General features: G+C 54.1%; 5 protein-coding genes across 6 annotated transcripts in view; 2 read left to right on the top strand and 3 right to left on the bottom strand.

The window, feature by feature from the left end:
• The window catches only part of SMG5 (SMG5 nonsense mediated mRNA decay factor), a 31,987-nt gene extending 30,449 nt beyond the window's left edge, over positions 1-1,538 (bottom strand). For both annotated transcript variants that reach the window (XR_006164644.1, XM_042784983.1), the window contains exon 1: positions 1,356-1,538. Coding sequence is in view for 1 of the 2 variants with exons in the window: in XM_042784983.1 (XP_042640917.1) it covers positions 1,356-1,432 (77 nt within the window). In the remaining variant the exon portion in view is untranslated. The remainder of the gene's footprint in view (positions 1-1,355) is intronic.
• Positions 1,539-2,406: 868 nt separating this feature from the next.
• On the top strand, positions 2,407-5,578 carry TMEM79 (transmembrane protein 79). The gene is made up of 4 exons (XM_032988160.2): positions 2,407-2,543; positions 3,466-4,296; positions 4,536-4,749; positions 5,044-5,578. The coding sequence occupies exons 2-4, from the start codon at positions 3,564-3,566 to the stop codon at positions 5,246-5,248; spliced, it is 1,152 nt and encodes a 383-aa protein (XP_032844051.2). The 5' UTR covers positions 2,407-2,543; positions 3,466-3,563; the 3' UTR covers positions 5,249-5,578.
• Positions 5,579-6,440: 862 nt separating this feature from the next.
• On the bottom strand, positions 6,441-9,618 carry LOC116960510 (glycosylated lysosomal membrane protein). The gene is made up of 6 exons (XM_042785078.1): positions 9,586-9,618; positions 8,965-9,222; positions 8,557-8,739; positions 8,199-8,417; positions 7,771-8,048; positions 6,441-7,436 (listed from the first exon to the last, which is right to left on the bottom strand). The coding sequence occupies exons 2-6, from the start codon at positions 9,214-9,216 to the stop codon at positions 7,268-7,270; spliced, it is 1,101 nt and encodes a 366-aa protein (XP_042641012.1). The 5' UTR covers positions 9,217-9,222; positions 9,586-9,618; the 3' UTR covers positions 6,441-7,267.
• Positions 9,619-9,909: 291 nt separating this feature from the next.
• CCT3 (chaperonin containing TCP1 subunit 3) lies at positions 9,910-17,919 on the bottom strand. Its single transcript, XM_032988159.2, has 14 exons — positions 17,760-17,919; positions 16,533-16,594; positions 16,013-16,063; positions 15,854-15,916; positions 15,159-15,255; positions 14,650-14,767; positions 14,275-14,461; positions 13,654-13,803; positions 13,047-13,179; positions 12,463-12,544; positions 12,157-12,337; positions 11,610-11,855; positions 10,917-11,048; positions 9,910-10,304 (listed from the first exon to the last, which is right to left on the bottom strand). Exons 1-14 carry the CDS (start codon positions 17,788-17,790, stop codon positions 10,200-10,202), a joined length of 1,638 nt encoding a protein of 545 aa, XP_032844050.1. The 5' UTR covers positions 17,791-17,919; the 3' UTR covers positions 9,910-10,199.
• Positions 17,920-20,886: 2,967 nt separating this feature from the next.
• Positions 20,887-24,572, top strand: SSR2 (signal sequence receptor subunit 2). Its single transcript, XM_009964738.3, has 6 exons — positions 20,887-20,954; positions 21,912-22,066; positions 22,642-22,740; positions 23,115-23,223; positions 23,396-23,473; positions 23,793-24,572. Exons 2-6 carry the CDS (start codon positions 21,912-21,914, stop codon positions 23,901-23,903), a joined length of 552 nt encoding a protein of 183 aa, XP_009963040.1. The 5' UTR covers positions 20,887-20,954; the 3' UTR covers positions 23,904-24,572.
• The last annotated feature ends 298 nt before the right edge of the window (positions 24,573-24,870 follow it).

Below are 24,870 nucleotides of genomic sequence, written 5' to 3'. Positions count from 1 at the left end.
TTGCTTTACCGATGGAGAAACTGAGACAGGAGGAGACAATTTCTGGGCCACACTCACAAAATAAATCATCAGCAGAGCAGAAGACAGGCACCCCAGTGCTGGCAGCACGGCATCTCATCCCTCCTGGGTTGAGCTGACCAGGGCCATCATTATTTCCTGAATCTTGTCTTCTGACACCATTTCCAATGCACAGTGCAGAGGTGTTAGTGAGAGTGGAGTCCCAGAGAGTGTTTTATTGGGAAGGTCTACAGCTAGAGCAGTCTTGCCTTCCATACAGCAAAAAAGTGCCCTGGCTCAAGTTCCTGCTCATCACACTCTCTTCTCCAGCACCTTCCACGTAATCCCTGTCTACTGCCAATGCCACAGACCCCCCCCTCCAGCCACCCTCGTCTTGCTCTTATCCCACTGCAACCCCAGACCTCTTTCCCCACCTCTCTGAATCCCACATAACTCCTTCCACCACCAGCCATGTCCTGACCAACCTCCCTGGGTGCCCCATGACCCCCTTTTCCCTGATGCCCTCCTTACCCTCCCACCTGCCTTCTTCCCCCCATCTCTCCCTTGTCCTCCCACCTTGCCTCCGTTGTCACCCCCCCCCACACCGTTGTCACCCCCCCACACACCGTGTATTGCTCATCTCTTCTGGATCCTACACAACCCCCCTCCCCCTGTTCCCTTCCCCAAATTTCCCCCTTTTCCTTTCCCTTAGTACTGCCTACTCTCCCTGAACTTCCCTCAATTTTCTTGACACCAATCTTCCCTAAATTCCACCACCCTCTTCCCCTGTATGCCCCAATCTTCCTTAAATCCTACCATCTCCTTCCCCCATCTTTCCTAAATATCCCTCCAATCCCCCTTCCCCTGGTTCCCCCAATCTCCCCTGGATCCCGCCCCCATCACCTCCCTCCTGTTAACCCCCAGTCTTTCCTCGGTTCTGCCTTCCCCAACCCCGCTAAATCTTCCCTGATTACTTCCCCCATCTCCTTCCCTTCCATCTTCCCTAAACCCCCGCATTCCCTTTCGCTTTGGTCCTCCCCAATCTCCTTTGGGTCCCCAGCCCCCGCTCCTCGCTCCAATCCCCATCCCCCCTTGTCATCCCCAAATCTCCTCCGGATCCTTTCTTCCCTCTCGGCCTACCCAAACTCCCCCGGTTCCCCATCCCCTTCCTCCGGGCCCCCACAGTCTCCCCTGCATCGCCCCAGCCCTCCCCAACCTCCTCCGAACCCCGCCCCACCTCCTTTCTTCCCTCTGGCCCCCCGAGTTTCCCCAGACCCCCTCACCTCCTTTCCCCGGCCCCCTCATCTCCCCTGACCCCCTTCATTCCGCCCTCCCGCCCCCGCCGCCCCTCTCCTCACCGGTACAGCCGCTTGGTGTGCAGCACCTTGGCCTCCGGCTCGCCGCTCTCGCCGGTGGCCCCGCCGCCCTGGCTCATGGTGCCCGGCGAGGGGGAGGCCCGGCCGGGCCGGGCGCGACCCGCCGCCCCCTCAGCACCGGCCGCGCCGCCGTCGCCGCCGCCCCCGGCCCCGCTCGGCCGCCATGGCTGCCCCCTGCCCCGCGCCGCTCTCGCGAGACTTGCCCGCGGGACCGGCGGGCGGCGGGTAAACATGGCGGCGGCGGGGCCGGGTCTCATCTCGCGAGAGTTGGCCCGCACCAGCACTTCCTGCTGGCAACATGGCGGCAGCGCGGCGTCATCTCGCGAGAGTTCCCTTCCCTCCCCCCCCCCCCAACCACACGACGGCGGCGCCAGCACTTAGTGCTGGCAAACATGGCGGCCGTGACGGCGTCAGTCGGTGAACTCCACGGCTCGCCCTGCGCGCCGGGGGAGGGCGGCAGCGCTGGCAGCCAGGCCTGAGGGCTTGCTCCCCACTGTGGGGCTGGTGGCCCTTCCCTGTGGCTGCCCCACGCCATGGGCCTGGCAGAGCTGTGGGGCGGGTGTCCCTCTGCCTTGGCACCTCAGGGTTCAAAGAGGGGCTGCCCTCCATTGTTGTGGGGGGCCACGAGCGGCCCAGCTGGGCGGAAGGGTGGGAGGAATGCCTCCCCACTCATCAGAAACCCTCCGTGCCGCCACGTAGCACGAAAGCCGGGTGCCGCTGGTTGGGGTGGGGACTCCCCAGAGCCCCCCCCCGTCCCTTTGGCGCTTCACCCCCATGGCACGGCCGCGGCTCTCACAGGAACAGCCCAGAGACCTCGGCCGGCCCAGTCTCCACCATGGCAGCCAAGCACTGGGGCTTCTCCCCCATCAGGCCCCAGCCCTCCCAGTATTGAAACCCCCCCCTGGAAGGGCGACGCTGCCCCCACGCTTGCCCCTTTCATGGTGGCTGTCCCCTCCGCGGCGTGGGAAGGGCTTGGAGCCGGGCTCTGTGCTGTGCGTCGAGCGAGGCTGCTGCTGCGCCTGCCCCTTCCAGCCCAGCCCCACCTCAGCTGGTTAAACTGGTTTGAAGTCCAGACGGCGGCGGAGAGACGGTGGAAGCATTTTGCAGGCTCCCAGCAGAGCTGCCGCCGCTGCGGGGCCCCCAGCCCCATGGCCCCCCACCTCTCTCCAGGTAAGTCTCGCAGCGAGGGGAGCCCGGTGTTCCCTCCCGTGTCCCACGGGGCGACGAGTGAGCGGGGCTGGGAGTGGGGAGACGGAGGTTTGCATGACGCAGGAACCTGCTTTAGCCATACCCCTTTGTGCGGACCTCAGAGGAAGCCCCGTGCCACCCCCGTGCCTCAGTTTCCCCATGCCTGTGGCCAGGCCAGGGATCTTGCTGGAGGTGCGGGGATGACTGTGCCCAGAAGGGAGAGAGATTTTCGTTGCAGGAGGCTGCCATGCCCACATCCAGCAACACCTAGAATGGGCTAAAAGACAGGGATCACCTGCTAAGAGGGGAAAAATGTGAGATTTCTGCCTGGATCTCCTGCTCCCTCATAGAAAGTGGCGCCCAGCAGCCTCCTGTGCCGACCCCAGATCGGGCTCAGGCACAAGAGGCAGCAAATGTGGCTCATCCTGGCTTAGGCCACAGTTCCTACAAGTATCAGGTTTTGGCTGATGCTGGCACGAGATGGAGCTGTGGGTGGAACCAGCTGCATCGGCAAGGCAGTGTTCAGCTCCCCCCAGTCACAACGCTCATGCCCAGCCGGAAAGCCTGGGATCTTTGGCCGGGTGGGAAAGCAATTCCCAGGCTGCCCCCATTTTCCAGCCAGACCTGCACACCCAGGGCTCGCCAGGCACCCAGCTCAGGGCAATGGTGCCCACACACACGGTACCACATGCCCTGATCCTGCTGCCGTGGGCTGGGCGCCCTGGCAGGGTGTGAGAGTGTGGGGACGTTGGGCTCTGCTTTCTCCTAACAGCGGGAGGGCAGGCAGGCAACGGGGGCTCCAGGGCTGGCGGCTGCCAATCTGCACCCCATGTTGTAACCGGGGCTGTGTGCATGACCCCAAACCTCTCATTTCTGCTGGTCTGTCTCCTTTGTCCTGGCACAGGGTGAAGCAGAAGGGACAGGAAGCTAGTCCACTCTCAACACCCCAAAACACAGGAGAGTTTCTTGCCATCCCCCAGCGGTACTGAGCCAGCCACTCTCATGGCTGCTGCTGACCCCATCCTGCCCCCTGAGGAGGTGGCTTTGCTGGAGCTGGGGAAGGTGGCCCTGGCTGCCCCCCTCGACAAGGTGCCATCAGCCCTGGATGAACACCCGGGGGACCCTGATGCCACCCTGCCATGGGACCGGTGCCAGCGCAGCGCCCAGGGCCAGCCGGAGCCGGCAGAGACAAGGAGACGCTCAAGTCCTGAAGGAGGCCGTGAAGACCCTGGGGAGGCTGCTCTCCCCTGCCCCCCAGCTGAGGCCGAAGACGAGGAAGCCCCCGGGCTGCCCGTGATGGCGGCCCACGTCTTTGTGCCCATCGACCCTCAGTGCATCGAGCGGACACCCGGCAAGCAGAAGAAGCAACCTGTCCCGTGGCCCCGGGAGGAGGGCAAGGGGGGCTACGTCCCCCACAGCGACAGACCCGACACCCTCCGCCAGAAGCAGGTCTGCCTTCCCGTCGGCCCCTCGCGCTACCGGGACCCACTGGGCTTTGAGGGGCGAGTGGCCAAGCCACCGACCGAGCGGCCGCGGTGCCCATGCGCCAGGGACTGCGGCACCGACAACCTCAAGGCTGTGGCCTCGGTGGTGGGGGCCCTGCTCCTCTGCCCCTGCTTCGTCTACGGGGCCTACGTCTTCCTGCCTTTCGACGCCCCGCTGCTGCCCACCATCAGCGCCCGCCTGGTCTACACACTCCGCTGTGCTGCCTTCGCCACGTTCCCCATTGTTCTGGGTGAGCCATGGGGTTGCCGTACGAAGCCCTTCGCCCCCATCACTGGGCCCAGGGGAGCAGGAGCTGTGGGGCTGGTGTGTAGAGCCAGGGCTGAGCTCTTTGCAGCTCCATTGCTCCCACCAGGAGCAGCAGACTGAGTATTCCTACCCTCTTCCCACCCCACTGCATCTCTCCCAGCCCCGCGGGGCCCAGGGCAGTTTCACCAGGAGCCTGCTCAGCCCCTCTCTCTGCCCCCCCAGGGATGATCGTCAGCGGCATCTCCCGCCTCTGCTCCTCCGCACTGGAGCCCTTCGGGGAGCTGCAGCAGGAGGTGGAGATCCACCGCACCTACGTCTCCCAGTCTGTCCACCTCTTCATCCTCTACTTCTTCAACATGGCTGTGCTGGCTACCTACCTCCCCCAGGAGGTCCTCAAGCTCATCCCCCTGCTCACGGGGCTTTTTGCCATCTCCCGGTAAGTGGCTCCTTCACCCTACCTGGGCTGCAGCAGCACCCAGGGTGCAAGTGGGGTCTGTCAGTGCTGGCAAACACCATGTCTTGGTGTAAACTCCCGCTCTGGCAGTGCCTCACCCGGCCAACGACAGCCGGGAAAGCTGGCACAGGGGAAGGGCTGCTCCATCCCTCATCCCACTTCCCGCAGCGGCCATGCCTGGCAAAGCCTTGCTGGGGTCAGAACCCCGTGAGCAACGCTGGGTGCCAGCCCCACGGCATCACCCTCGCTGAACCTGCACCTCTCTGCCCTCTCCAGGTTGATTTACTGGCTGTCGTATGCCATCGGGCGCTCGTTCCGCGCCTTCGGCTTCAGCATGACCTTCCTGCCCCTCCTGGCCATGCTACTCTGGAACCTTTACAGCATGCTTGTTCTGGAGCCCGAAAACCTCCTTGCTATTGCAGCGCCAAAGCCCGAGGACCGCTCCAAGGACAGCGGAGCCAAACTCCGGTACTGGGGGTGAGTGAGGCCCTGGGGAAATGGGGTGCCTGGACCCTGAGGTGCAGAGGGGTTGAGCCCTCCTCACCGCCCTGCCTTGTAAGCCCTGAAGGTGAAGGGGTGCAGGCAGATCTGGCTGGGCCCCTGCTCCCTGCCCGGACCTGGCAAGGTTCTGCTGGGTGCCTGGAGTTGACAGAGCTAAACTGCAAACCCCTCTGCACTGGGAGCTTCCTGCAGGAGGGTGAACAGGGCCCGGAGCAAGACCCAGCGAGCCCCATCCCAAGCGGATGGGTTGGAGTGGGATTTGCCTAACCTGTTGCAGCTGACTCTCCCCAATAAAGTCCTTCACCAAGTGGCTCTGTGGCTGGTTTGGGGAGGGTGGGTTAAATTCCCCTAGGAATCGCCGCTGCCAGGATTGATAGCTTCACCCATGGTATGCCATCATCCAGCCCCAAAATGACTTTTCCAAGAAGGGTAAAAACAACATTCATCTCCCAGCGCTGCAACAGCATGCCAACCCTGCTCCTGGGTCCCTGCACGGTGGTGTGGCCAATCCCACCCAGCCTCTTCCTCCTGGTGCAGGTTTAGCACCCAGTTCACAAACCAGTTGGCCCGGTAGGAGGGAGGGAGCCCTGCCCCAAGGAGGGATGCGGGGAGAAGCCGGGATGGGTGAGACAGCACCAGGCTTGCTGCTGCCTAGGGCAGGGGATGGCCTGCACCCCTCAGGGCACCGGGCCCCACCTCGGAGTCCTCTGCAGACACGAAGGGAGCCCTGGGAGTCCAGCTCCACACACATCCGATTGTTCTCCGATTCTCAGGCATAACCTAAGACAGTTAAAAATCCACCAAATAAAGGGAAAGCCCCTCCATTCCTAGATCTGCCAAGTGTTTGGCTTGTCCCGCCTCCCATATCCGAGTGCTGTATCATGGCAGCAGTTGACCCACGGCAGCCCAGCCAAGTCAGAGAATGGGAACAGTTCAACTCTTTCAAATCACAGCAGGGATACGGCCCATGGCCCGGGCTCACAGGCAAAACCACCCCAGAGCACCACACGCTGCTGCGGGGCATGAGCCGATACAGGGACAGGGAGCCTCCCTCCTCTCCGAGGTGTTTTCATACCTCGGCTCCTGCTGAGCTTCAGCGCCCCTGAACTCCTGTGAGACCCCAGAGCTGCTCTCCTCGCGCTCACCCACAGTGCAGCGTTTCCACGAGAAGCTGCTCTTAGAAATCCACTTTAATTTGGTCAAAGACAAGACAGCGATGGAGAACGTAAAAACCCAGCACGCCCCCAAGTGATGCGGTGCCTCTTCAAACACCGAGCAGCCGCAGACCACGCTTGCCCCATGGCTTCAAGCACCTGGATAGCACCTCCGAGCCAGCCCGGCAGAGCCAACGGCTGCAGTTAACTGAGAGCAAGGCTGGACCAGCCCTTCGCGGGCTGACAGGACATACCTGAGCTCAAGCAGCACTGGGTTTTTCCCTCTTGCACCAGCAGCCCTCACCGAGGCCAGCCCAGCAGAAAGTGCCTGTTGGGGACTGAGGAGTCTGTGAGCCCCAGCTGGCTTGAGGGGGGCTGTTCTGGGGTGCCCCCAGCACAGCGAAGAAGCAGCAAAAGGCACTGGGCACACCGGCAGGAGCAGCCCCAGGCCTGTCCTCCAGCCCCACTCCTGGGTTGGAGCCACCCAAGCAACCCCGGAGTGCCTGCAGACATGGCAACAGTGGTTTTATCCCTTGGAAGAAGGAGGATCCTCCCGCGGCTCAAGACAACGCTGACCAACTCCCCCATGTCACTTCCCTTGACTGGATGGATCAGGAGAAAACAGAGGAAGAAGTGTAATCAGATGCAGTAAGAGGGAGCAGGACAAGAGCGATATGCGACGTGGGCAACCGCTGCAAATGTTGCCCTGGCCCCCTCCAAGCCTGGACTGCAGGGACGGAGGGGAGGACAGAGAGGAGATCGCAGGCACTGGAGCCCCTGCAGCAGCCACAGTTGTTTCCTGGCGACAAGAAGGATCCTGGGGGTCTCTCCAGAGACCGTCCCACTCAGTTGATGGGCTCGTACTCAGAGTAGCGTTTCCTCTGGGCAAAGAGAACCACACAGCTGCCTACCAGAAGCATCACTGTGGGGGTGCCCAGTGCCACAGCCATGATGGAGATGACGAGGGGGGAGAAGGTGTCCTTAGGGGGCTGCCCGAAGCCCAGGAGCGCCGACCTGCAGGAGGGGATGAGACAAATCAGCCACGGAGGTGGGGATCAGCTGTGTCCCGCGGGTGGAATATCGGAGGCTCTCCCCCCGCAATGGGGTGAGATCAAGACTTCTTGGCAGGATCTCACATGGGGCAGGAGAGGGTCTCCCAGACTGGGGGAGGGGTGAGGGAGGGCATCAATAAACTGCAAAATTCCTTGCTACGGGATCACAGAAAAACACAGCCTTTTTAAAGGAGATAATTATTAAACAAAGAAACCCTCTAACCTATCATTTCCCCAAACTGCACGTTATTAGTGGCTGGGAGAGCAGCATTTCACGCACAACGGACCCCACTCACCAGCTAAGGTAGCGCTTCTCCTGGTAAACCTTCCCATCCTCTCCCCCAAAAGAGATATTGATGGCGCTGACGGTGTAGGTGCTGCCTACACCCTCCCCAAAGTAGGCACGGACAACGCTGGAGGCGGGCAGGGTCCAGTTGGCTGCTTGCAGGCCGTGAGACCGGCACTGGATGTTGTCCTCGCGCCTGGGGCTCCGGGAGCCGTAGGCTGTCGCCTTCCACTGCAGGAAGCTGAGCGTGGAGCTGTCGTTTTGGGACTGGGCTACCAGGGAGAGCATCTGGTGGAAGGGGAACGACGGCGGTGACGTGAGGGCAGGAGATGGTCTTCACGACCATAGCGGGGAGTCCCAGATCTGGCCCCCCAGCCTCCTTCCTGCACCGGTGGGGAGGGGGGACGTCCTCAAGCCCAGCGCTCACCCCACACTCACCTCGAAGATGGTGGGAGTGTACTCATCGTCGATGGAGCGTGTCGAGCGCAGCTTCTGCGCCACCCCTGCCTCCTCCACCGTGGCCACCTCCAGCATAAATCGGGAGCTGTTGCCCCGCGGAGCCACCCCAGCCAGTACAAACTCCACTTTAGAGCTGTTTGCTGTGTGCAGGAGGCTGGGCAGGGGCCCGTCACGGCCACTCGCCTCATAAGCTGTCACCTAGAGGGGACACAGGTCAGAGGGACAGCAAGGAGCAAGCGTTCCCTCCCCAGAAGGCGCTTTGGATGTGATAATCATTGTGTTCTCCCTGCAGCACCCCAGCACAGTACACACCCCCTCTCTGCCCCTGGGGACTCACCCGAAACGCCAGGCTGGCGTTGGCGAAGCTGCCGCTGGGGTCGGCGGCCGGGACGCCGGTGAACTCGGCCCTCAGGGCCGTGTGGTTCAGGGTGTGGTTGACGCTGTCCCAGGAAAAATCAGACAGGTCGTACGTGGGGTAGAAGAGCTCTTCCGGCATTTGGGCCTCGCTGTACTCAAACACCTAGGGAGAAGGAAGGGGAAGAGGGGCTGTGGACACCACTTTGTGCTACAGGCGAGGACCAGGGAGAGGAAGGAAACCGAAAAAAGGAGCCAAATGTCTCGCAGCACCATCGCAGCTCGAGCCAGAGACAAGCAGGGGGGGGAAGACCCGAGGGGTCACTTCGCTGCAGTTGAGACCGACCTGCTCGTCCCCCAGCAACGCCCCGCGCCCCCTCCGCAGCGGTACCTTGGTGAAGACAACAGCAGCGGAGTAGATAACGCTGCTGGGAGGGTCGATCCAAAGGGCGCCCGCCGGAGCCGGCGAGAGCAGCCGGGTCCAGTTGACTCGCAGGGAGCTGCTCCCGCTCCCAGTAGCCACCAGCAGCACGGCGGGGGCCCCAATGCTGCTCCAGATGTAGTGCAGGGTGTCGGCGGCCCCCACCGCCCGCACGTGGAGCAGGTTGACGGAGGAGTTGTTCCAGCCGGGGTTGTACTGCATCGACACCTGCGGGGGGAAAAAGGGAAGAGAGGTTTCAGGGGTCCCGCAGGGCGCAGGATAATCCCAAACGCAGCCTCCCCCCCCCTTCTCCCCCCCCCGCCGTGAGTTTTGGGGGTGACAAGTCCTGCGGCAGAATGAGCTGAGTCAGCCGCGCCGGGACACAGCGAGAGGGGGGGGGCGCTGGGGTGCGTGGCAGCAGGACAGGGTCCCCAGTCACGCGTGGCCCACCCACGCTGCCCTGCGTGTCAGGACGGGGAAGATGCAGGTTCCCTCCGGCTCCGGCCTGAACGCGGGGGGTGGGATTTGTTGGCGGGGGGGCTGGTGGCCCCGTTGGCCGTGTGTCCCCCGTCCCCCCCACTCCACGCTCACCTGCCGGCCGCCCCCCGCCGCGCCCCCCCCCGCCAGCAGCGCAGCCAGCAGCACCAGGCTCGCTGCCATCTTGAGGTTCCCCCCCCCGCTCACGTGACCGCTCGGAAAACTCCCCCCCCCCCCCCCCCCCCGCCTCTTAAAGGAGCCGCCGCCCTTCAGGACCATTTTGCGTGGGAGGCGAGATTGGGTTAGGGACCGCGGCGGGGGGGAAGCCCCCCACGGGGCAGACCCAGTCCCGCACTATTACCCTGCCCAGAAGCTGGAAGGATTTTCACTTCACCCCGCCCCGCCCCCCCCCGACCTGCGGTAAACGCACAACCAGACTGAAATGACGTGGTTTATTTTTGAGGCAAACAGTAAGGAGAAGTTACAGTCCAGAGACTTAAATTAAGCATCACTATCTCCACCCAGAGCAGGGGCACGTACATGACACATCAGCCCTTTCCCCACCATCACGGGGTTTTGAGTTTGGTTTTTTTTTTTTTTTTTTATTTTCTTCTTTCCCCCATCCCTCCCACAGACTTTAGGACAAACTTTTCCCCAGCTCAGCCTCAGGCTCGGGTCGCTTGATCGAGCTCTTCTTCTGCTTCTTCTCAGCGGTGACTCGACCCCTCTTATTCCTGGGCTGCCTCCGGCGCGGCGGGCTGCTTGCTTTGATCATCGCCCTTCTTTTTGTGCCCCGAAACAATGTCATCAATGCGGAGGAGGAGAACTGCAGTCTGGGGAGAAACCCCACACCCAGGTCTAGTCAGGAGCTCACACCAAAGAAAAACATCCGATCTACTCGGCTTTCACACTAAAGAACTGTCTGCCTTTGATTAAGTGATTCTCTCAGCACAGCACGTGGAAAGGACACGGTGCCCCTCGCAGGCAGGGAGGCCCCATGGAAAAGGGGACACGGATTATTTCTAAGAAAGGGACAGAGCAACCACGTTTGATCTAACACCAGCAAGCGAACGCTCAAAATGGGATCATTTACCAAGGGGAGGGCAGCTTACGCAAGGCTGCTTGGACAACCCAAAGGGCAGAAGCTCCCAGGACCACTAATTAGATTCCAGCACATCGTGGGCACTGAATCAGTCACGGCTCGGGCTGTCACTTGTCAGCCCACCTTTGTGAGACTAACTAGCCTGCACGGTTTGCAGAAAAGGGTGGGATGGAACACAACATATTTTAGCCACATGATCAAAAATGAACCCCCTGAAAGCCTGAGTACGGGCTCCCACGGGTGCTGCAGCCCTTGTCATCACAGCTCCTGCGTCAGTACGGCACGCACCACGCTCGGTTGGTGGTGCTACGTGGCTCTCACGTTTTCCCAACGCTCTCCTTACCTCTACTGCCGTTTTGTAGGTCTGCAACTTGACTGCTAGAGGCTCCCAGATGCCCAGGTCCTTCATATCAACTAAGGCTCCGGTCTCACCATTCACTCCCCACGTCTGGCTGCCTTCTTGAGTGTGTTTTGCCTGTAAGCAGAACGACAGGTCACCACTGAAGGAGTAAGACGGCAAAGTCACTTTCTGGAAACTCAAACTGACCAATGGCTCAGGAAAATAGTAAAGGTCATTAGGATTTTCTCCGTTTTGGAGTTTATACAAGAGCATGTTACTGAGCACCACTTGAAACCATAATATCAGAAGACTTGGAGATATTCTCTCTCACACCATCCGATCTAATCTCAATGGAAGATCAAAATCAAAATTTTCTTCACCCTCAGGATTTTGTTATTTTGATTTTAAACTCTGGTAACCTCAAACAAATTATTTAATTCCATTTTCCTGCTTTCAAAACTTCAGTAAAAAACATCTGCAGCCCACCTAATGCAAAAAAAGCAACAGGCTTTCAACCACCTTCAACAGAACGGTTACTTCAACACAGGTTTCCCTTTATGTAAAAGCCCACTGCAACTACTAAAAAGCTGCTGCCCCCCCACAGGCACTGCTGTGGAAGAGCAACTGATCCGAGGGGGTAGGACAGAGCAGGAAGGGGCTGGATCTCTTCCGATGACCCCACGCTGCGTGTCTTACCCTGAGCGAGGTCAGCACGCGGATGGTGCTGGCGCCACAGTTCTGGATCAGCGTTCGGGGAATGACTTCCAGAGCCTGGGCTACCGCACGGTAGGGCCACTGCTCCACCCCCGTCATGCCTTTGGACTTCTCTGTCAGCGCGTGGGAAACGGCCATTTCGGTCGCTCCCCCTCCCGGCACCAGCTGCGGGTCGATGAGGACGTTGCGACACACCTGCATGGCATCCTGAAGGTTGCGCTCTACCTCCTGCAACGGGCACAGAAGCGTGTGTGATTTTAAGGATAGAAAGATTTATTGGTTGCAAGGGGACTGTGGCACAGTGCCAGCTGAGGGTACAGCCTCAGGCCGGCTCCTCCGCAGCACACAAGCTCTGACTCCACTGTACGGTACAGCCCACGAGATGGGAATTCTTTGTCTCTCCAGAACCCCAGAGGAAACCTGTGCTGGCTCCATTCGCACACAAAAGCTGCTCAAAAGGAAGCGATGACTTACTGACACCAAGAAAGCTGCCAGGACAGAAGGGGAAGCAGAACATGTAATAACTTACTGCTAGGATTTCCTTGCTGGCGCCACGCAGAACGATAGTGCAAGCCTTGGGGTCTTTGCAATCAGTGATGAAAGCAAAATACTCATCTCCTATTTTTTTCACTTCAAAGAGCCTGGCTCCAGTTCCCACATCCTCCTCCCGCAGCTCATCTGTGCGACTCACAATGCGAGCTCCGCAGGCCCTAGCACACAAACAACAGCCAGGTTAGACACTCAAAGTTAAGAACTAGGGAGAAAGTGCCAGGTAAGGATGAAAACTCCGTGTCACAGACAGCAAGGATGGGCTCCAGTCGGAGACAGCGTTTACCTGGCGATCCTGTTGTTGTCTGTCTTTCTCACCCTGCGGATCGCGGTGATGTTAGCTCTCATCAGGTAGTGCTGGGCCAAGTCTGAAATCAGGTTTGTGCAATTTTACTGATGACTCGGTGACAAACTTTACATGTCTTTAAAGTAAAAAGAGTTATGGAAACAAAAATCTAAACGCAGCTTCTTAAACCAAGCTGCAGGGCAAAATTACAGTGCAGCTTTCCAGACTCATCCTCATTTATATTTTGATATTGCTTCCAAATGCTGGAAAAGCAAAATATTATTTTAAGTGTCCATGTTCACCAGGAAATCTCAAGAACCAACTTCAATGCCTGCAACGTAGAACTATCTGCTTGAAAGCTGAACCCACCCCCCCAAAAAAAAAGCAAAACACCAAAACACAAAACCAGGATCATATTCAAAATCAGGTTTGTGGGGTTTTTTTTGTGTGGCTGGTTTTGTTGGTGGTGTTTGGGGTTCTTTTGTTTGTTTGTTGTTTTTTTTAAAGAAGTTACTAAACAGTACATTTAACACAGCACGAACCTTAAGATGAATTCAACACAAAGAAGGATCACGTGTTATTACCAGAAATTCCTTTTTCTGTGATGACCAGGTCTGGCTTGACTCTCATCAAATCCTCACAAATCTGCTGAATGTACTCTTCCTCCATCTGCAGGATGCGGGCAAAGTCTTCCTCCCGCGTTATTTCAATATCAGTCTGCACAGAAAAGAGGTGTAGTGACCTCACTGTATTCCTCCCAGCCCTTCTCCAAGTTAAGACACAGACCCCCTGACTTGAGAGATCTTAACTCCACCAATATTGCCTGGTGAAGATGTTAAGGAGAACTAGACAGTGAAAAATACTGATCAAAAACTGTGACACTGTCAGTTTAACATCAAGTGTTAATTAAAGCACAGAAATATTTCTGACTATTGACCATCACTTAGATACACCAATCACTGCAGCTGCTCCAGCGAGTGAACACCCTGTAGCCTCAGTTCTATTTTTCTACCTTTTTCCCCAGGGTCCTGACCCCACAGCAGAATTAGCCTGTACATGCAAAAGGTCTCTGAAAGGCAGAACGCAAAGAGAGCCTTTCACTATTTCTGCTTTTTCCCAGCTATCTGGATTTTTTCACTTTACTAGTCTTAAATCTGAAGTTGTGGATATCTCTAAGAGGACTTGCTTTACCTGGCTCTCTCCTTTCTTGTACTCTAGTGAACAATCCAGAAGGACAATGCGTGGATTCTTAATAAGGCGACGCATCCTGGGATGAGTTACATCTTTATTCACCATGATTCCACGCAAAACGCACGAGTCTTCACTAAAACCACCTGGAATCTGACAGACACAAGAAAGGGGGAAAATGAGACAAGTCAGTCTCCTCTACAAAAACCTTTGTATCTGTGCTCCTGAAACTATCCATCCCATGCCCTGAAAAAGGAAAACTCTTCCAGGTAACCATGATGCATCCAGGTCACAAGCCGAGTTAATTTTAAGAGGACGCTGATTTCCATGAAGTGAAAAGCCATGGAAGAACCTAAAAAACTGCTCACATCCTATTGCCTGGCAATGTGTGCTTGGAAGATGGAAACCAAAACAACTCAAATGATCTTTTTGACAAATACTCTAAACGAGTTGAAATAACTGCCCCTGTTTTCACTGTAAACCGTCAAGGCTGAGAGGACTAAAATATCTTCAAGGGTTCTGTCTGTGGACTGCAGATCAGCAGCAAAAAAATATTCCCCCTGTAACAACTAGCTCAGAATGAGAAGGGGCACACAGATAAGAAATGGTTTGGGACATACTCACCTTTTCTACTTTTGCATATTTTTTAATATCAATTTCCTTTCTGCCATTTTCTTCAAACTCCACAGTCTTAACAGCATCAAGAGCAATGCTGCAGGCCAAGTCAGACCAGCGGTTTATTGCCTTAGTATTTATAGCACTCTTTATTATTTTAAGCATCATCTCTTTGTTGTTCACGTCCACTGGAGTGCTGACACAAAGGAAAAAACAAACAGTAAACTGAGTATTACTATAGCCACAATTTATTCATAATCCCATTAAATCCCTCTCCAATTATATTAAGTTATATTTTACTAACATGATTCTCTGAAGAATCATCTTTAAACAGTACAGAAACCCCACATCCCTTCTCTCTAACGCCCACCAGCCCATACTTACCCAATTTTCTTTAGAATACTGATCATATCATCCAGAGCCTTACGATAAGCACCAATGATCACAGTTGGGTGCATCTGCTGTTCAAGGAAGTGTTCAGCAACAGAAAGCATCTCTCCGGCTAAAACCCAAAAGACATAAGAATTCCCCAGATGAGTCAGTAGAACAATCAACAGTTAAGACAGGAGAAAAGGGTACCAGACAAGAAGTATCTACTATCCATACAGAGAGCACTACTTCACCTACATCTTTTGTTATACTTAACTGTGCTTTTCTCAGGGAAAGAACACAACTTTCCAAAGCACAGAGCTGATTGCCTAAGGGTTTAATAAACTTAGAGTTCTCTTCCATGGTTGGGGGAGAGAAAAAAAAAAAAAAAAAAAAAAAAAGGCAATTGTAGCATTGGTAAATATCTGTCCCATTACGGCATATTTACTGGACTCTGATGAGCAAAAAGGGCAAACTTCAGCCTTAACCCCTTATAAAAAGTCTGTCTTATTCAGTCTCCTTACCAAGGATAATTACAGATGTGGTCCCATCTCCAACTTCTTCATCTTGAGTACGGCTGATCTCTATCATTGATTTTGCAGCTGGATGCTGGACTTGAATCTGTACAGAAGCAAGAGGTACATTTTTGTTCCAGAATACTAAAGCTGAAACTTCTTGCATCATTCAATGGAACAAACACCACACCTTTTAAACAATCAAAGGCATTCTGCCCAACTACAGCAAAGATTTCTCTTCTTTTTGAGACTGAAAATAAGCTCTTGTATCTCACAATATTGTGTCTCCCAGAGTTTTTCAGGCATTACTATTTTTGTGATGTTATTTTAACAGCACTTGCACCAGAAAGACAACAGTGACTTCTTGGTCTAATTATATGGCATTGTAAAAGCAAGCATCTACTCATAAGGTTTTGATGCAAGCGATTATAGCTACTATTACCATAGAATTTATATCAGTCTGCTAAAACCTCCATGAAAACTCACCACCCTGGGATCAAATCTACTTTTCTGAGGAGGAAGAGCCTTTGCTGGAAATATTTAATTCCTCCCCAGTAAGCACCCTTCTTACTACTGCCGATTAGTACTTGCTGGCTCTCAAGACAGAAAACAAAATAACACAGTTCCCTTGGCAGCCATGTAACTGTATCCTGGAAGATTCTGACTCACATGTTAAGCCTGACAATCCTTTAGGAGAAACTTACTTCTCTAAGAATAGCATTGCCATCATTGGTCATCACAATCCCACCCATCGGGTCCAAAAGCATCTGCAACCAAAAGAGAAGCAATATTTGCACTTAACTATGATATGTGTAGTGTTTCTAATAAGTAGACAGCACAGGTATTTCAGCAAAAGCTCTCACCTTCATCATCGCTCTTGGTCCTAAACATGTTCGGATAATGTCAGCAATAGTCTAGGACAAACAAAAGAAATGAGGCAATACAGGAGGGAACCAAAAAGTCTAAAAAAAACATACTCTATATGAAACAAGCAGCCACTGCAAAATTTAAGTGACCCAATGACTCTGAAGTTGCTTAAATGTAGCAGAAACTGGGCACTGTCTGGGAGTGATAACACAGGGAATCTAAGGGCACTGACACCACAGTAAATTATTATCTAATCAGATGTCAAATATTATACACTTTCAAATTTTGCAGAGAAAGAGGTACTGGTGGGTTAAATCCCTCTGTGTTCAGTTATATTGCACCTATTATTCTAGCATTGAAAATTCAATTTCTATGCTGCTTCTACTCTGGATTCACAGACTATAGAAAGCACACTTCAAATCCAGTTTTCCCTCCTAAATAGATAAGTACACACACACACACAGAGTACCAAAAAAATAATAATAAAAAAAATAGCCTGACATGAGAATATGGTACCTTAGCAGCAGTGATGTTTCCAGTCTGGACTTTTCTTCCAGACTCACGTTTCATATTCTGACCTAAAGCACATAACAAGAAAATTAAAATATTAAGTACAAATATAACTTTAATCTGATCTTACTAAGAAATCCAAGACTGAAACAGTGATACTGACAATGTAGCAAAGATAGTCACACACACTTGATATGTGACCAGTTCTAAATTGTGTTTATAATGTAAATACCACAGCCACCATAAGAAAGCACATTCATAGAAGAGCGTCAGTGAAAAACAACATTCCTTACTGTAACAGAATTCCTGATTAGCGTAATTCAACTTTGCAACCCTGAAATACAACCTATTCCCCAAAGAAAATCAGACAGCAGTGACTCATTAGAATCTGCAAGATCCCACATAGCCAAGGAAATGCTGCATAGTAGTTTTCAGTCCAAAAAAAGTTACAGATACTCACAAAAAACACAGGTTTAAAATTAAGTTTCATACACCAGTGTTGCTCGGCCTTTAGCACATTAGGGCAAGTAGCCACTGCTGTACCACACACAACCACCTCTGGGGACTAACTGCCAAAAGGGTCTGCCCTAAAGAATCTCTTTAGCTGCTTTTTCTTTTATTACAAGCCTCGAATGGATGAGCACAGATTTATTTCAGGAATGGATGTTCACGCATACAGATTTCTAAGACAGAACAAAAGAAAGCGACAGGGAAAGCAGCACCGAGAATAAGGTAAGCACGCCTAAAGCGAAGGGGCCATGAGCTACAACCGCCTGCCTGTTCTTGGGTGACTGATGACCTGAGCAGACGGAGGGCGAGAAACCCAAGCAGAAAGAGACCCCCATGGAAAAACCTCATAGCAGGGGGGAGCGAGAAAACCACAAAGCGCAATGGGCTCAAACGGGACAGCACAAAGCAACGTGTTAAGAAACACAGAAATAGAGGTGAGGGGAGTCGGGATCTGCCAAGAAAGGTTTAAGCGGAAGGCTGCGATGCCTAGAGACCCCCCGCGCAGGGGGCACCCCCCCATTAGGGGGAACCTGCGAAGAGCTTGGGGGGACTTGGAAGAGTCGGCGAGGGAGAAGCTCTGGGCGAGCCAGAGCCCAGCGAAGCCCCGGGGAGGGGCGGCCGTGAGGGGGACCAACATGGCGGCGGGAACATGAGGAAGGAAAGGGGAGCCCTCCCCTCGCCCCCCCGCCCCGGGGCGCCGGGCCGGCCGGCGGCGGCACTCACTAAGCACAAGGACAGGGCGCGGGCCCATCATCGCGGCGGCGACGGTTCGATCGCGACAGCGGGCGCGGAACCTTCTGGAGAGCCCGACCGCGAGGCAGCCGCGCCGAGAACTGCCGCTTCACCGGGCCGCGGCCCTGCCGCCCCGCCCCCCTGGCCGCAGCGGCCAATCCCGCCCCGCGCCACGGCAGCGCCACCCAATAGGGAGGCGGCGCGCTGACAGCAGGTTCGGTTGAGAAGGGGCGACCCAGAGCATGGGGCCACGGTTGGGCGGGGCCGCGGGGTAGTGCGCATGTGCGGAGCGCCGGCGCCGAGCGTATGGACGATATGGGGAGGCGGAGGGGGGAGGCTCACTGCGCGTACGCTAAGGGGTCGGAAGAGCGGCCCCTGGGCGCTCCCTGCTGCACCTGTCAGACATCGGGGCCGGGATGCGGCAGCTCCACAGTCGAGCTGCGAAGCCCACTGGGGTCTCTGAGGACCGTGCGTGGAAGGGAAGTCCGGAAGGTCCACCCCCATTCCTCTCAGCGTTGTGGGCTCGCCCATCCCGCGGCGCACCGTGGGAGCGGCAGACTGCCGCGGAGCATGCTGGGAGCGGTAGTTCCCGAGGTAGCGGTCGCCATTCGCGGAGTCTCGGCTGCTGGAGCGGAGCAGCCTGAGGGACCTGAGGCCCCCCCGGTGCCCCCTCAGGGCAGAGCTCCTCGGCCGGCAGCCATGAGGCATCCCCACAGCAGCCATTTCTATCACGGTGCATTTTGTCGGGCCTCTCCAGTTGCTCGGTGTTAATTCCAGGGAAGGAGGGCCCAAAACCAGTTCCGTTTGCCCTTACGCAGCCTGTGTGCTAGAAAAATTTCTAACTAGTCTGATTCCCCACCCCCCCTCAAATGGTTCAGCTCCATAATAAGGCTTTACCTTCCTCAGGGTTATCTGCTCACAGCGACTCACCAACTGTTAGCCAGGAATAAAAACATGTAGAAGTAGAGGCTGGATGCATTAACCTCTGACAGCCAACAGCTCCTGGAGTGAGGTGCTTTGCAGAGAAATTAAAGCCTCTTTGACAGAAGTTCTAAGCCAAGGACAGGTATTTTCTCAGTGTTGGGATGATGGGAATCCTAGTCTATCCTGGCACTGGACCAAACTTCACCAAGGTGGCGGAGGGAGAAGCCTGTGGTTACTCTGCCTCAGTGTACATTAATTTAAGCTCTGTGATGCTTTCTGTAGTCTGCGGCTTGGATAAACTATGCGTGGTTCAGCAGGGAAAGAAGAAAGTGGGTGTATGGACAGCTGTCTGCAAAAGTTGGGAGTGGGGAACTTCAATGAAAGAGGAGCATGAGGTGCTACATGGAGTCAGGGGCCCTGGAGAAGTCACAGGCAGTTTGTCAGCGTGTGTGAGGAGCAATGTGTTTTCAGAGGGGAGGGTTTGTGGCCTTTCTCCCTCTAGAGCTCTGCAGGCAACTCCTTGAGAAACACAGGAACTGGTCACCTCAAGGCTTCCTTCAGCGCTAAAAATTGGGCCCAGTAGCTTTCTGTTTCCTCAGTGTTAGTGCTACGTTTTGTTTTGGTTTTGCACCAGGGAGGTTGGGACATTTCCTAATCTGTCAGAAACAGAAGGGTGCAGCCTCTCTGGTGTGGGGTTAGGTAAACAGAGCGTCCCTAATGCATAAAGGCATAGCTTTGGGTCTCTGCACTAGAAGGGACGTCCCACCGGATGTTTGAGGAATTTAACCCAGATCTTCCTCCCTGCTCTCATCCTCTTCTCCCTCATCACTTCGCAGAGCCTCTATGCAGCTGGCAGCACTGGTGAGCTGGGCAGAGCTGCTGGCCATTTTCATCTTCGGTGTCCTGCTGCTTCTCGTTGAGGTGCTCTTCCGAGCCATGGTGGTCATCGGGCTTCTGCTCTATGTGCTTGTCACTAACTGAAGGCAAAGTGGGGAGGGTGGCTCTTTTTCCCCCTTGTTGCCAGACCTCTTCAAGAAGGAGATAAGAGAAGAATCACACCGACCTCAAGAACAGATGGAGAGAAACGTGAGCAGTACTCAGAGGAGAGGAGGTATGGCTGCCTTCTGGCTCCTTGTGCTACATCCTTGCTTGGCAGCTTCTTGTCTGCTCTCCCAAAGCACTGACTTCAGCAACAGGCCTCCAGCAAACCCAAACCAGAGGTTCAGGCCACTTGTCCCCTTCTCCCTAAGGGGAAACTGAGTCCTGGCAAGGAGCATTCCTTCAGCTGCACCTTCCAGGCGCAAGCCTGTCCTGTCACTTATCGAAACCCCAGTGTCCCTGCCATGCTTGGGGTGGCTCTACTGCAGAGGGCTTGGGGCAGTGTGCAGGGCCAGCACTCTATGTTTTCCCCCTATTGTCCCCAAAAATGGGTTCTTCACCTGGTGTGCAAAGAGCCAGTTAATACACAGAGTTGAGATATTTGTATTTATTACGGTTCTGCGCAGAAAAGGGTGCTAGACATCCAAAGTGGCCAGCACACTTTGTTGCACACACCCCCCATCTTTATTTGATTCTGAACACAGAAACACGTGCCTCTATATAATTATTGGTTAGTATTTTATCATCATATCATCTATTGGCTATTTTTATTCCTTGCTTTCATTTAAGGTCACAGTATCTACCTATTCGTGTACACATGCTCAGAGAGTGAGGGGTTTCATGAAGAAGTGGGCAACTTAAGCTCTAGAAGTGTGGGGTTTATGTTATAATGAGTCCACCTAAAGAACACAAAAATAGGGACTTTCGACAGTGTTGTTTCAGTTCGCTATTTTGTTGATCACAAACTTTAACAATACAAAGCTCTGTGCTAGAACTAAGCAACCATAAATTTGTTTATGTAGTGATCCTGGTTACAAAACAGATTCTGAGGCACAGATCGTCTGAGAAACATTGCCTTTTTGTCTTTTGCTAAATTTTGGCTCTTTTTATCCTTTTACAACAACCCCGGAGAGTTTACAAGTAGTGTTTTTGGGCTGAAACTGGTGTTTGCAGGCTCTTGGGGAGGTAGTTCAACTTCCTCCCCCCGCCGCCCCTCGTCCTCCAGAGCGGACGGCGCACTCTGCGCAGGCGCGGAGTCGTGTTGCCCGCATCCCCCTCCGCGGGCTGAGACTACATTTCCCAGCGGGCCGCGGGGCGCCGCAAGGGGTCATTTCCGGTGTGCTGTACTTCCGCTGCCTCTGCGCTGACTCGGCCTTCGGCGAGGTGAGGGCCCGTGGGCTCCGTGGGTAGTGGGCCGTGCAGGAGGGAGCTTGGTGGCGTGTCCCCGGGTTTCTGGGGGGTGGGTTTTGAGGGACCGGCTGTTCTGTGTCTGCGTCCTGGCTCCCCGGCAGGCAGCGGTCGGTGGGACCGGGCGGTTCAGTGTTTTACACGGAGCGACATCTCCGAGTTTGTGGGTCTGTGGGCTGCGTGGGAGCATCCCAGGTTTCCTCAGGGGTTGTGTATGTCGTGACCCTGCGGTCTCCGTGTCCGCTCAGCAGGGCAGCTCCTGGGATGCTGGGCTTGGGGGAACTGGGAGACGTGGCCTGAACCGGGGGTTTCTGGGGACCAGAAGGCCGCTGGAGGGAGTTGGTGGTTGGAAATAGGAAAGCGGCTGCAAGCAGGGAAGAGTAATAAATGTTGGAAATCGAGGAGCTAGTGTTCTCTGAGAAGAACAGAGAATTTGATGGGGTGAAGAACTAACTCGGTTGTGTAAAAGTGCTGGAGAGCTGCCATGCTTTCCAATGGCAATTAGCTGTTAATTGCTAAAACTGGTGAAACCTTTAACTGCCAAAGCTTTTGCTCTGAAAGTTACTCGAAGAGGCTTTGGGATCTGAGACCTCTGCAGGTCACTGAGATGTGATAAAGGGGAGTGGTTGTTACTGGGGCTTTGACAAAGGGCAAAACCTTTGTCTTTTCTCCTATGCCTGCTGATCTGGGACACTGCTGTGCTACTTCTTACATGCTTGCAGAAAAGTGTACAGATATCTCGGGGGTTGTTGCAGTCGTGTGGCGGGTAATTTTCTGCCAGCTTGTGATAATCCTTTCTCAATATTGTTGTGAAGTATACAGTCGTTCATGTCTCACTACACAAAAATGCCCGAATTGTCTTGTTTAGTTGTTCAGTTTGTGTTCTTTTTGCAATTACGCTATCAATGACACTCCCTTTTGTTTTGCCTCTAGATGAAGCTCCTGATTCTCGCTGTGTTTGCCCTGGTTTATGTTGCCCACTGTGAGGAAGGCGCCAGGCTCCTGGCCTCCAAATCTTTATTAAACAGATATGCAGTGGAGGGCAAGGACTTGACTTTGCAGTACAACATCTACAATGTTGGCTCCAGGTAACCTTTGTCTAGACTTCTAATACTGACCAGGAGCAAATGTTAAGTATGTGTGTGTCTGCAGGTTTGAGACTACTTCTGTGTTCCATGATGTGCTCTTACTTTTCTAATTTCTAATAAATGCTCTTACTTTTACTCCATCTAATTCTGAGCTTATCAACAGTGCTTGAAGGTTTGTCCCTGCAATTTTCCTTTTTCTTCCTGTTCTGGTGTCTGTGCTTTCACCTCGTGGCTGCTCTAGATGTTGGTCCAGCATCATTTAATTACTTCTGTGTCTTGTGACACTGTGCTCCCCATGTATGCAGACTTTCTTGGCTTTGTGAGCTCTTTTTCACATCTGATTTCCTGTTTTCTTTGGTTTCTCTCAGTTTTGCCTTTCTCTTTCTGAAGTCTCCTTGTAATCCACCTTCTCTCTCCTCCCCATCTTCTATTGGTGACTTTTCATGTTTCAAGAATCAGTTTTTCCAGCTGCTGAATTGTCTGTGTGGAACTGTCATCCTTCTTTGGGGCAGTACCCTGTGACTAGAATGCCAAGTCTAAGGTTCTCTTCTCATCCCTTCCTTTGTTGCATTTAGTGCTGCCTTAGATGTGGAGCTGTCGGATGATTCCTTCCCCCCAGAAGATTTTGGCATTGTCTCTGGGATGCTCAACGTCAAGTGGGACAGGATCGCTCCGTATCTTTTCACGTTCTGAAATTCTTCCCAGCAGTCCTTTCTACCCCTAAGCACCCTGTAGCTCTCCTGTCTGCCTTCGTGATCACTGAATGCCAGACCCTGGGCAGGGTGTTAAATGAAAATCTCTGTTCTCCTTGAAGGTGCTGTGTTAAAAGAAAAGAGTTCCTTGCAAACGGGGCCAGGTCCCTGTGCAGTTCGTCTGCCTGGGAGGGAGGAGCAGCTGGATCAGCCTTGGATGGGCCTGTAACCACAGAGGACTCAGAGCGGTCACCAGGACTGACTTTTCCACCTGGTTCGAGGTTCTTCTTTACCTGTCTCCTCACTTTTCTTCCTTTGATGAAATGCAACTCTTTTCCTTAACTTACGGCTCACAGAGCGAGTAACGTGTCCCACACTGTGGTTCTGCGGCCTCTCAAAGCTGGTTACTTCAACTTCACCTCTGCTACCATCACGTACCTGGCACAGGAGGGCGGACAGGTTGTGGTGAGTCAGCTATTTACAGGATCCTTCCCAAATCGGGCAGCAGATACACCTGCCTGTGCTCTCCTTGCTGCTTGTCAGGGGAGATGCATGTCCCTGCACTGCGACGCTGCACGGGCTCTGTTGCAAGAAGGAAAGGTGACAAATACTGTCTTTGTCCCCCCGCCTTTTTCAGATTGGTTTCACTAGTGCTCCTGGGCAGGGAGGAATCTTGGCTCAGCGCGAGTTTGACAGGAGGTTCTCCCCTCACTTTGTAAGTACCTTTCACTTGATAATTGAAATTGCACTGCAGCAACTGTGCAAGCCCAGCACGGTGGCTTTTTGCCAGTTTGTGGTGTCTTTGGTTTGCGCTGCAGTCACCTGGAAAACCTCCCGACATGGATTGCAATTAATCCATATCGGTTGTCCAGAAGAGTATGACGAAAAAAGCAAGGAGTTTTCATCCCAGCTGCCTCTGTGAAGGAGGTGGCACTGTGGGGTTTGAGCCAGAAGCTTTCAGAACAAATCTCATGCCTATAAGACTCACTGTACATGATTTAGTTTGACTTTTTTCTAACAATTTCTCCTTCTAGCTGGACTGGGCAGCTTTTGGTGTGATGACCCTCCCCTCCATCGGGATCCCGCTGCTGCTGTGGTACTCGAGCAAGAGAAAGTATGACACCCCCAAGACCAAAAAGAACTGAACAAAGTCAAATGCCACCAGCACCCCAGAGCTCAGGAAAGAACAACACACGCCCCAGAACTGCCAGGGGTGTTGGGATCAGCAGAGCGCTGCCTGGGCTCTGCCTCAGCCCTGTCAGCAAGAGGGAATCAATCGCTTCACTGGCAGTGATGTGTTGCCCTCTACCTTTTAAAAAAGAAATGAGCAAACAGGAAAAAAAACCAACTGAAAATCCCAAACCCCTTTGTTTGCATATTCGGAGCAGGGGCCCCTCGCTCCGGTGCATGGGTGATACGAATGTGTTAACGCGCGGCGGAGCTTGTTCGGGGCGGTGCAGCTCCGCGGTGTTTCTGTGCTGCCTTCCAGACTCCGTTCAGCCAAGTGGCGCTTTGCCTGCCGCAGTCTCCTCAAATGTCTTAAATCTCCCGTCCCCCCCTCCTCCGAGTGCTGCCTTACTGAAACAGCTGTGGGAAGGAGCTCTGTCCGGTGGCAGAACCAGAGGTGTGGTAGAGCTGCTGCTTTGCGAGGTGGGGCACGGGAGGTCCCCGTCGATGCTTGTCCTCTAGGAAGCCCCGCTGTATTTTGGCGAGCAGTTAAATCGCTGTGTTTCTGTTCTTTCTGATTGCTCTGTTAAGGGTTTTGAGGTGTGTTGAGGTACTGAGGCTTTTGTAATAAAATGAACACCGTGAAAGAAGCCTGCTTTTCTTTTTACCAGGAAGTCCTGGAGGCACCTGGCTGCCTTCAGAAGCAGCTAACGGGCATACAGACAGCAAAATAAATCACTATGGGTAAAATAAACAGAAGAGGGAAAGAAGGGCCCAGAAGACCTGGTACCTTGCACCACCTTCCCTGCAGGCTCTAAGCACTAGTATAAGATTTCTTTTCACAGCCATAAATAGATGCTGCTGTGGCTGCGTGTTGGGCATCGATTTGTGCTTCTCCCAGGGGGGGAGGTGGTGGCACAGTGAGGACCTGCAAGTGCTGAGAGG

This window comes from Tyto alba, unplaced genomic scaffold (genome assembly GCF_018691265.1).
Source record: "Tyto alba isolate M040663 unplaced genomic scaffold, T.alba_DEE_v4.0 Super-Scaffold_8, whole genome shotgun sequence".
Classification (NCBI taxonomy): Eukaryota; Metazoa; Chordata; class Aves; order Strigiformes; family Tytonidae; genus Tyto; species Tyto alba.
The sequence above is the reverse complement of the archived record's forward strand: the minus strand, read 5'-3'. Positions and strand labels throughout refer to the sequence as shown.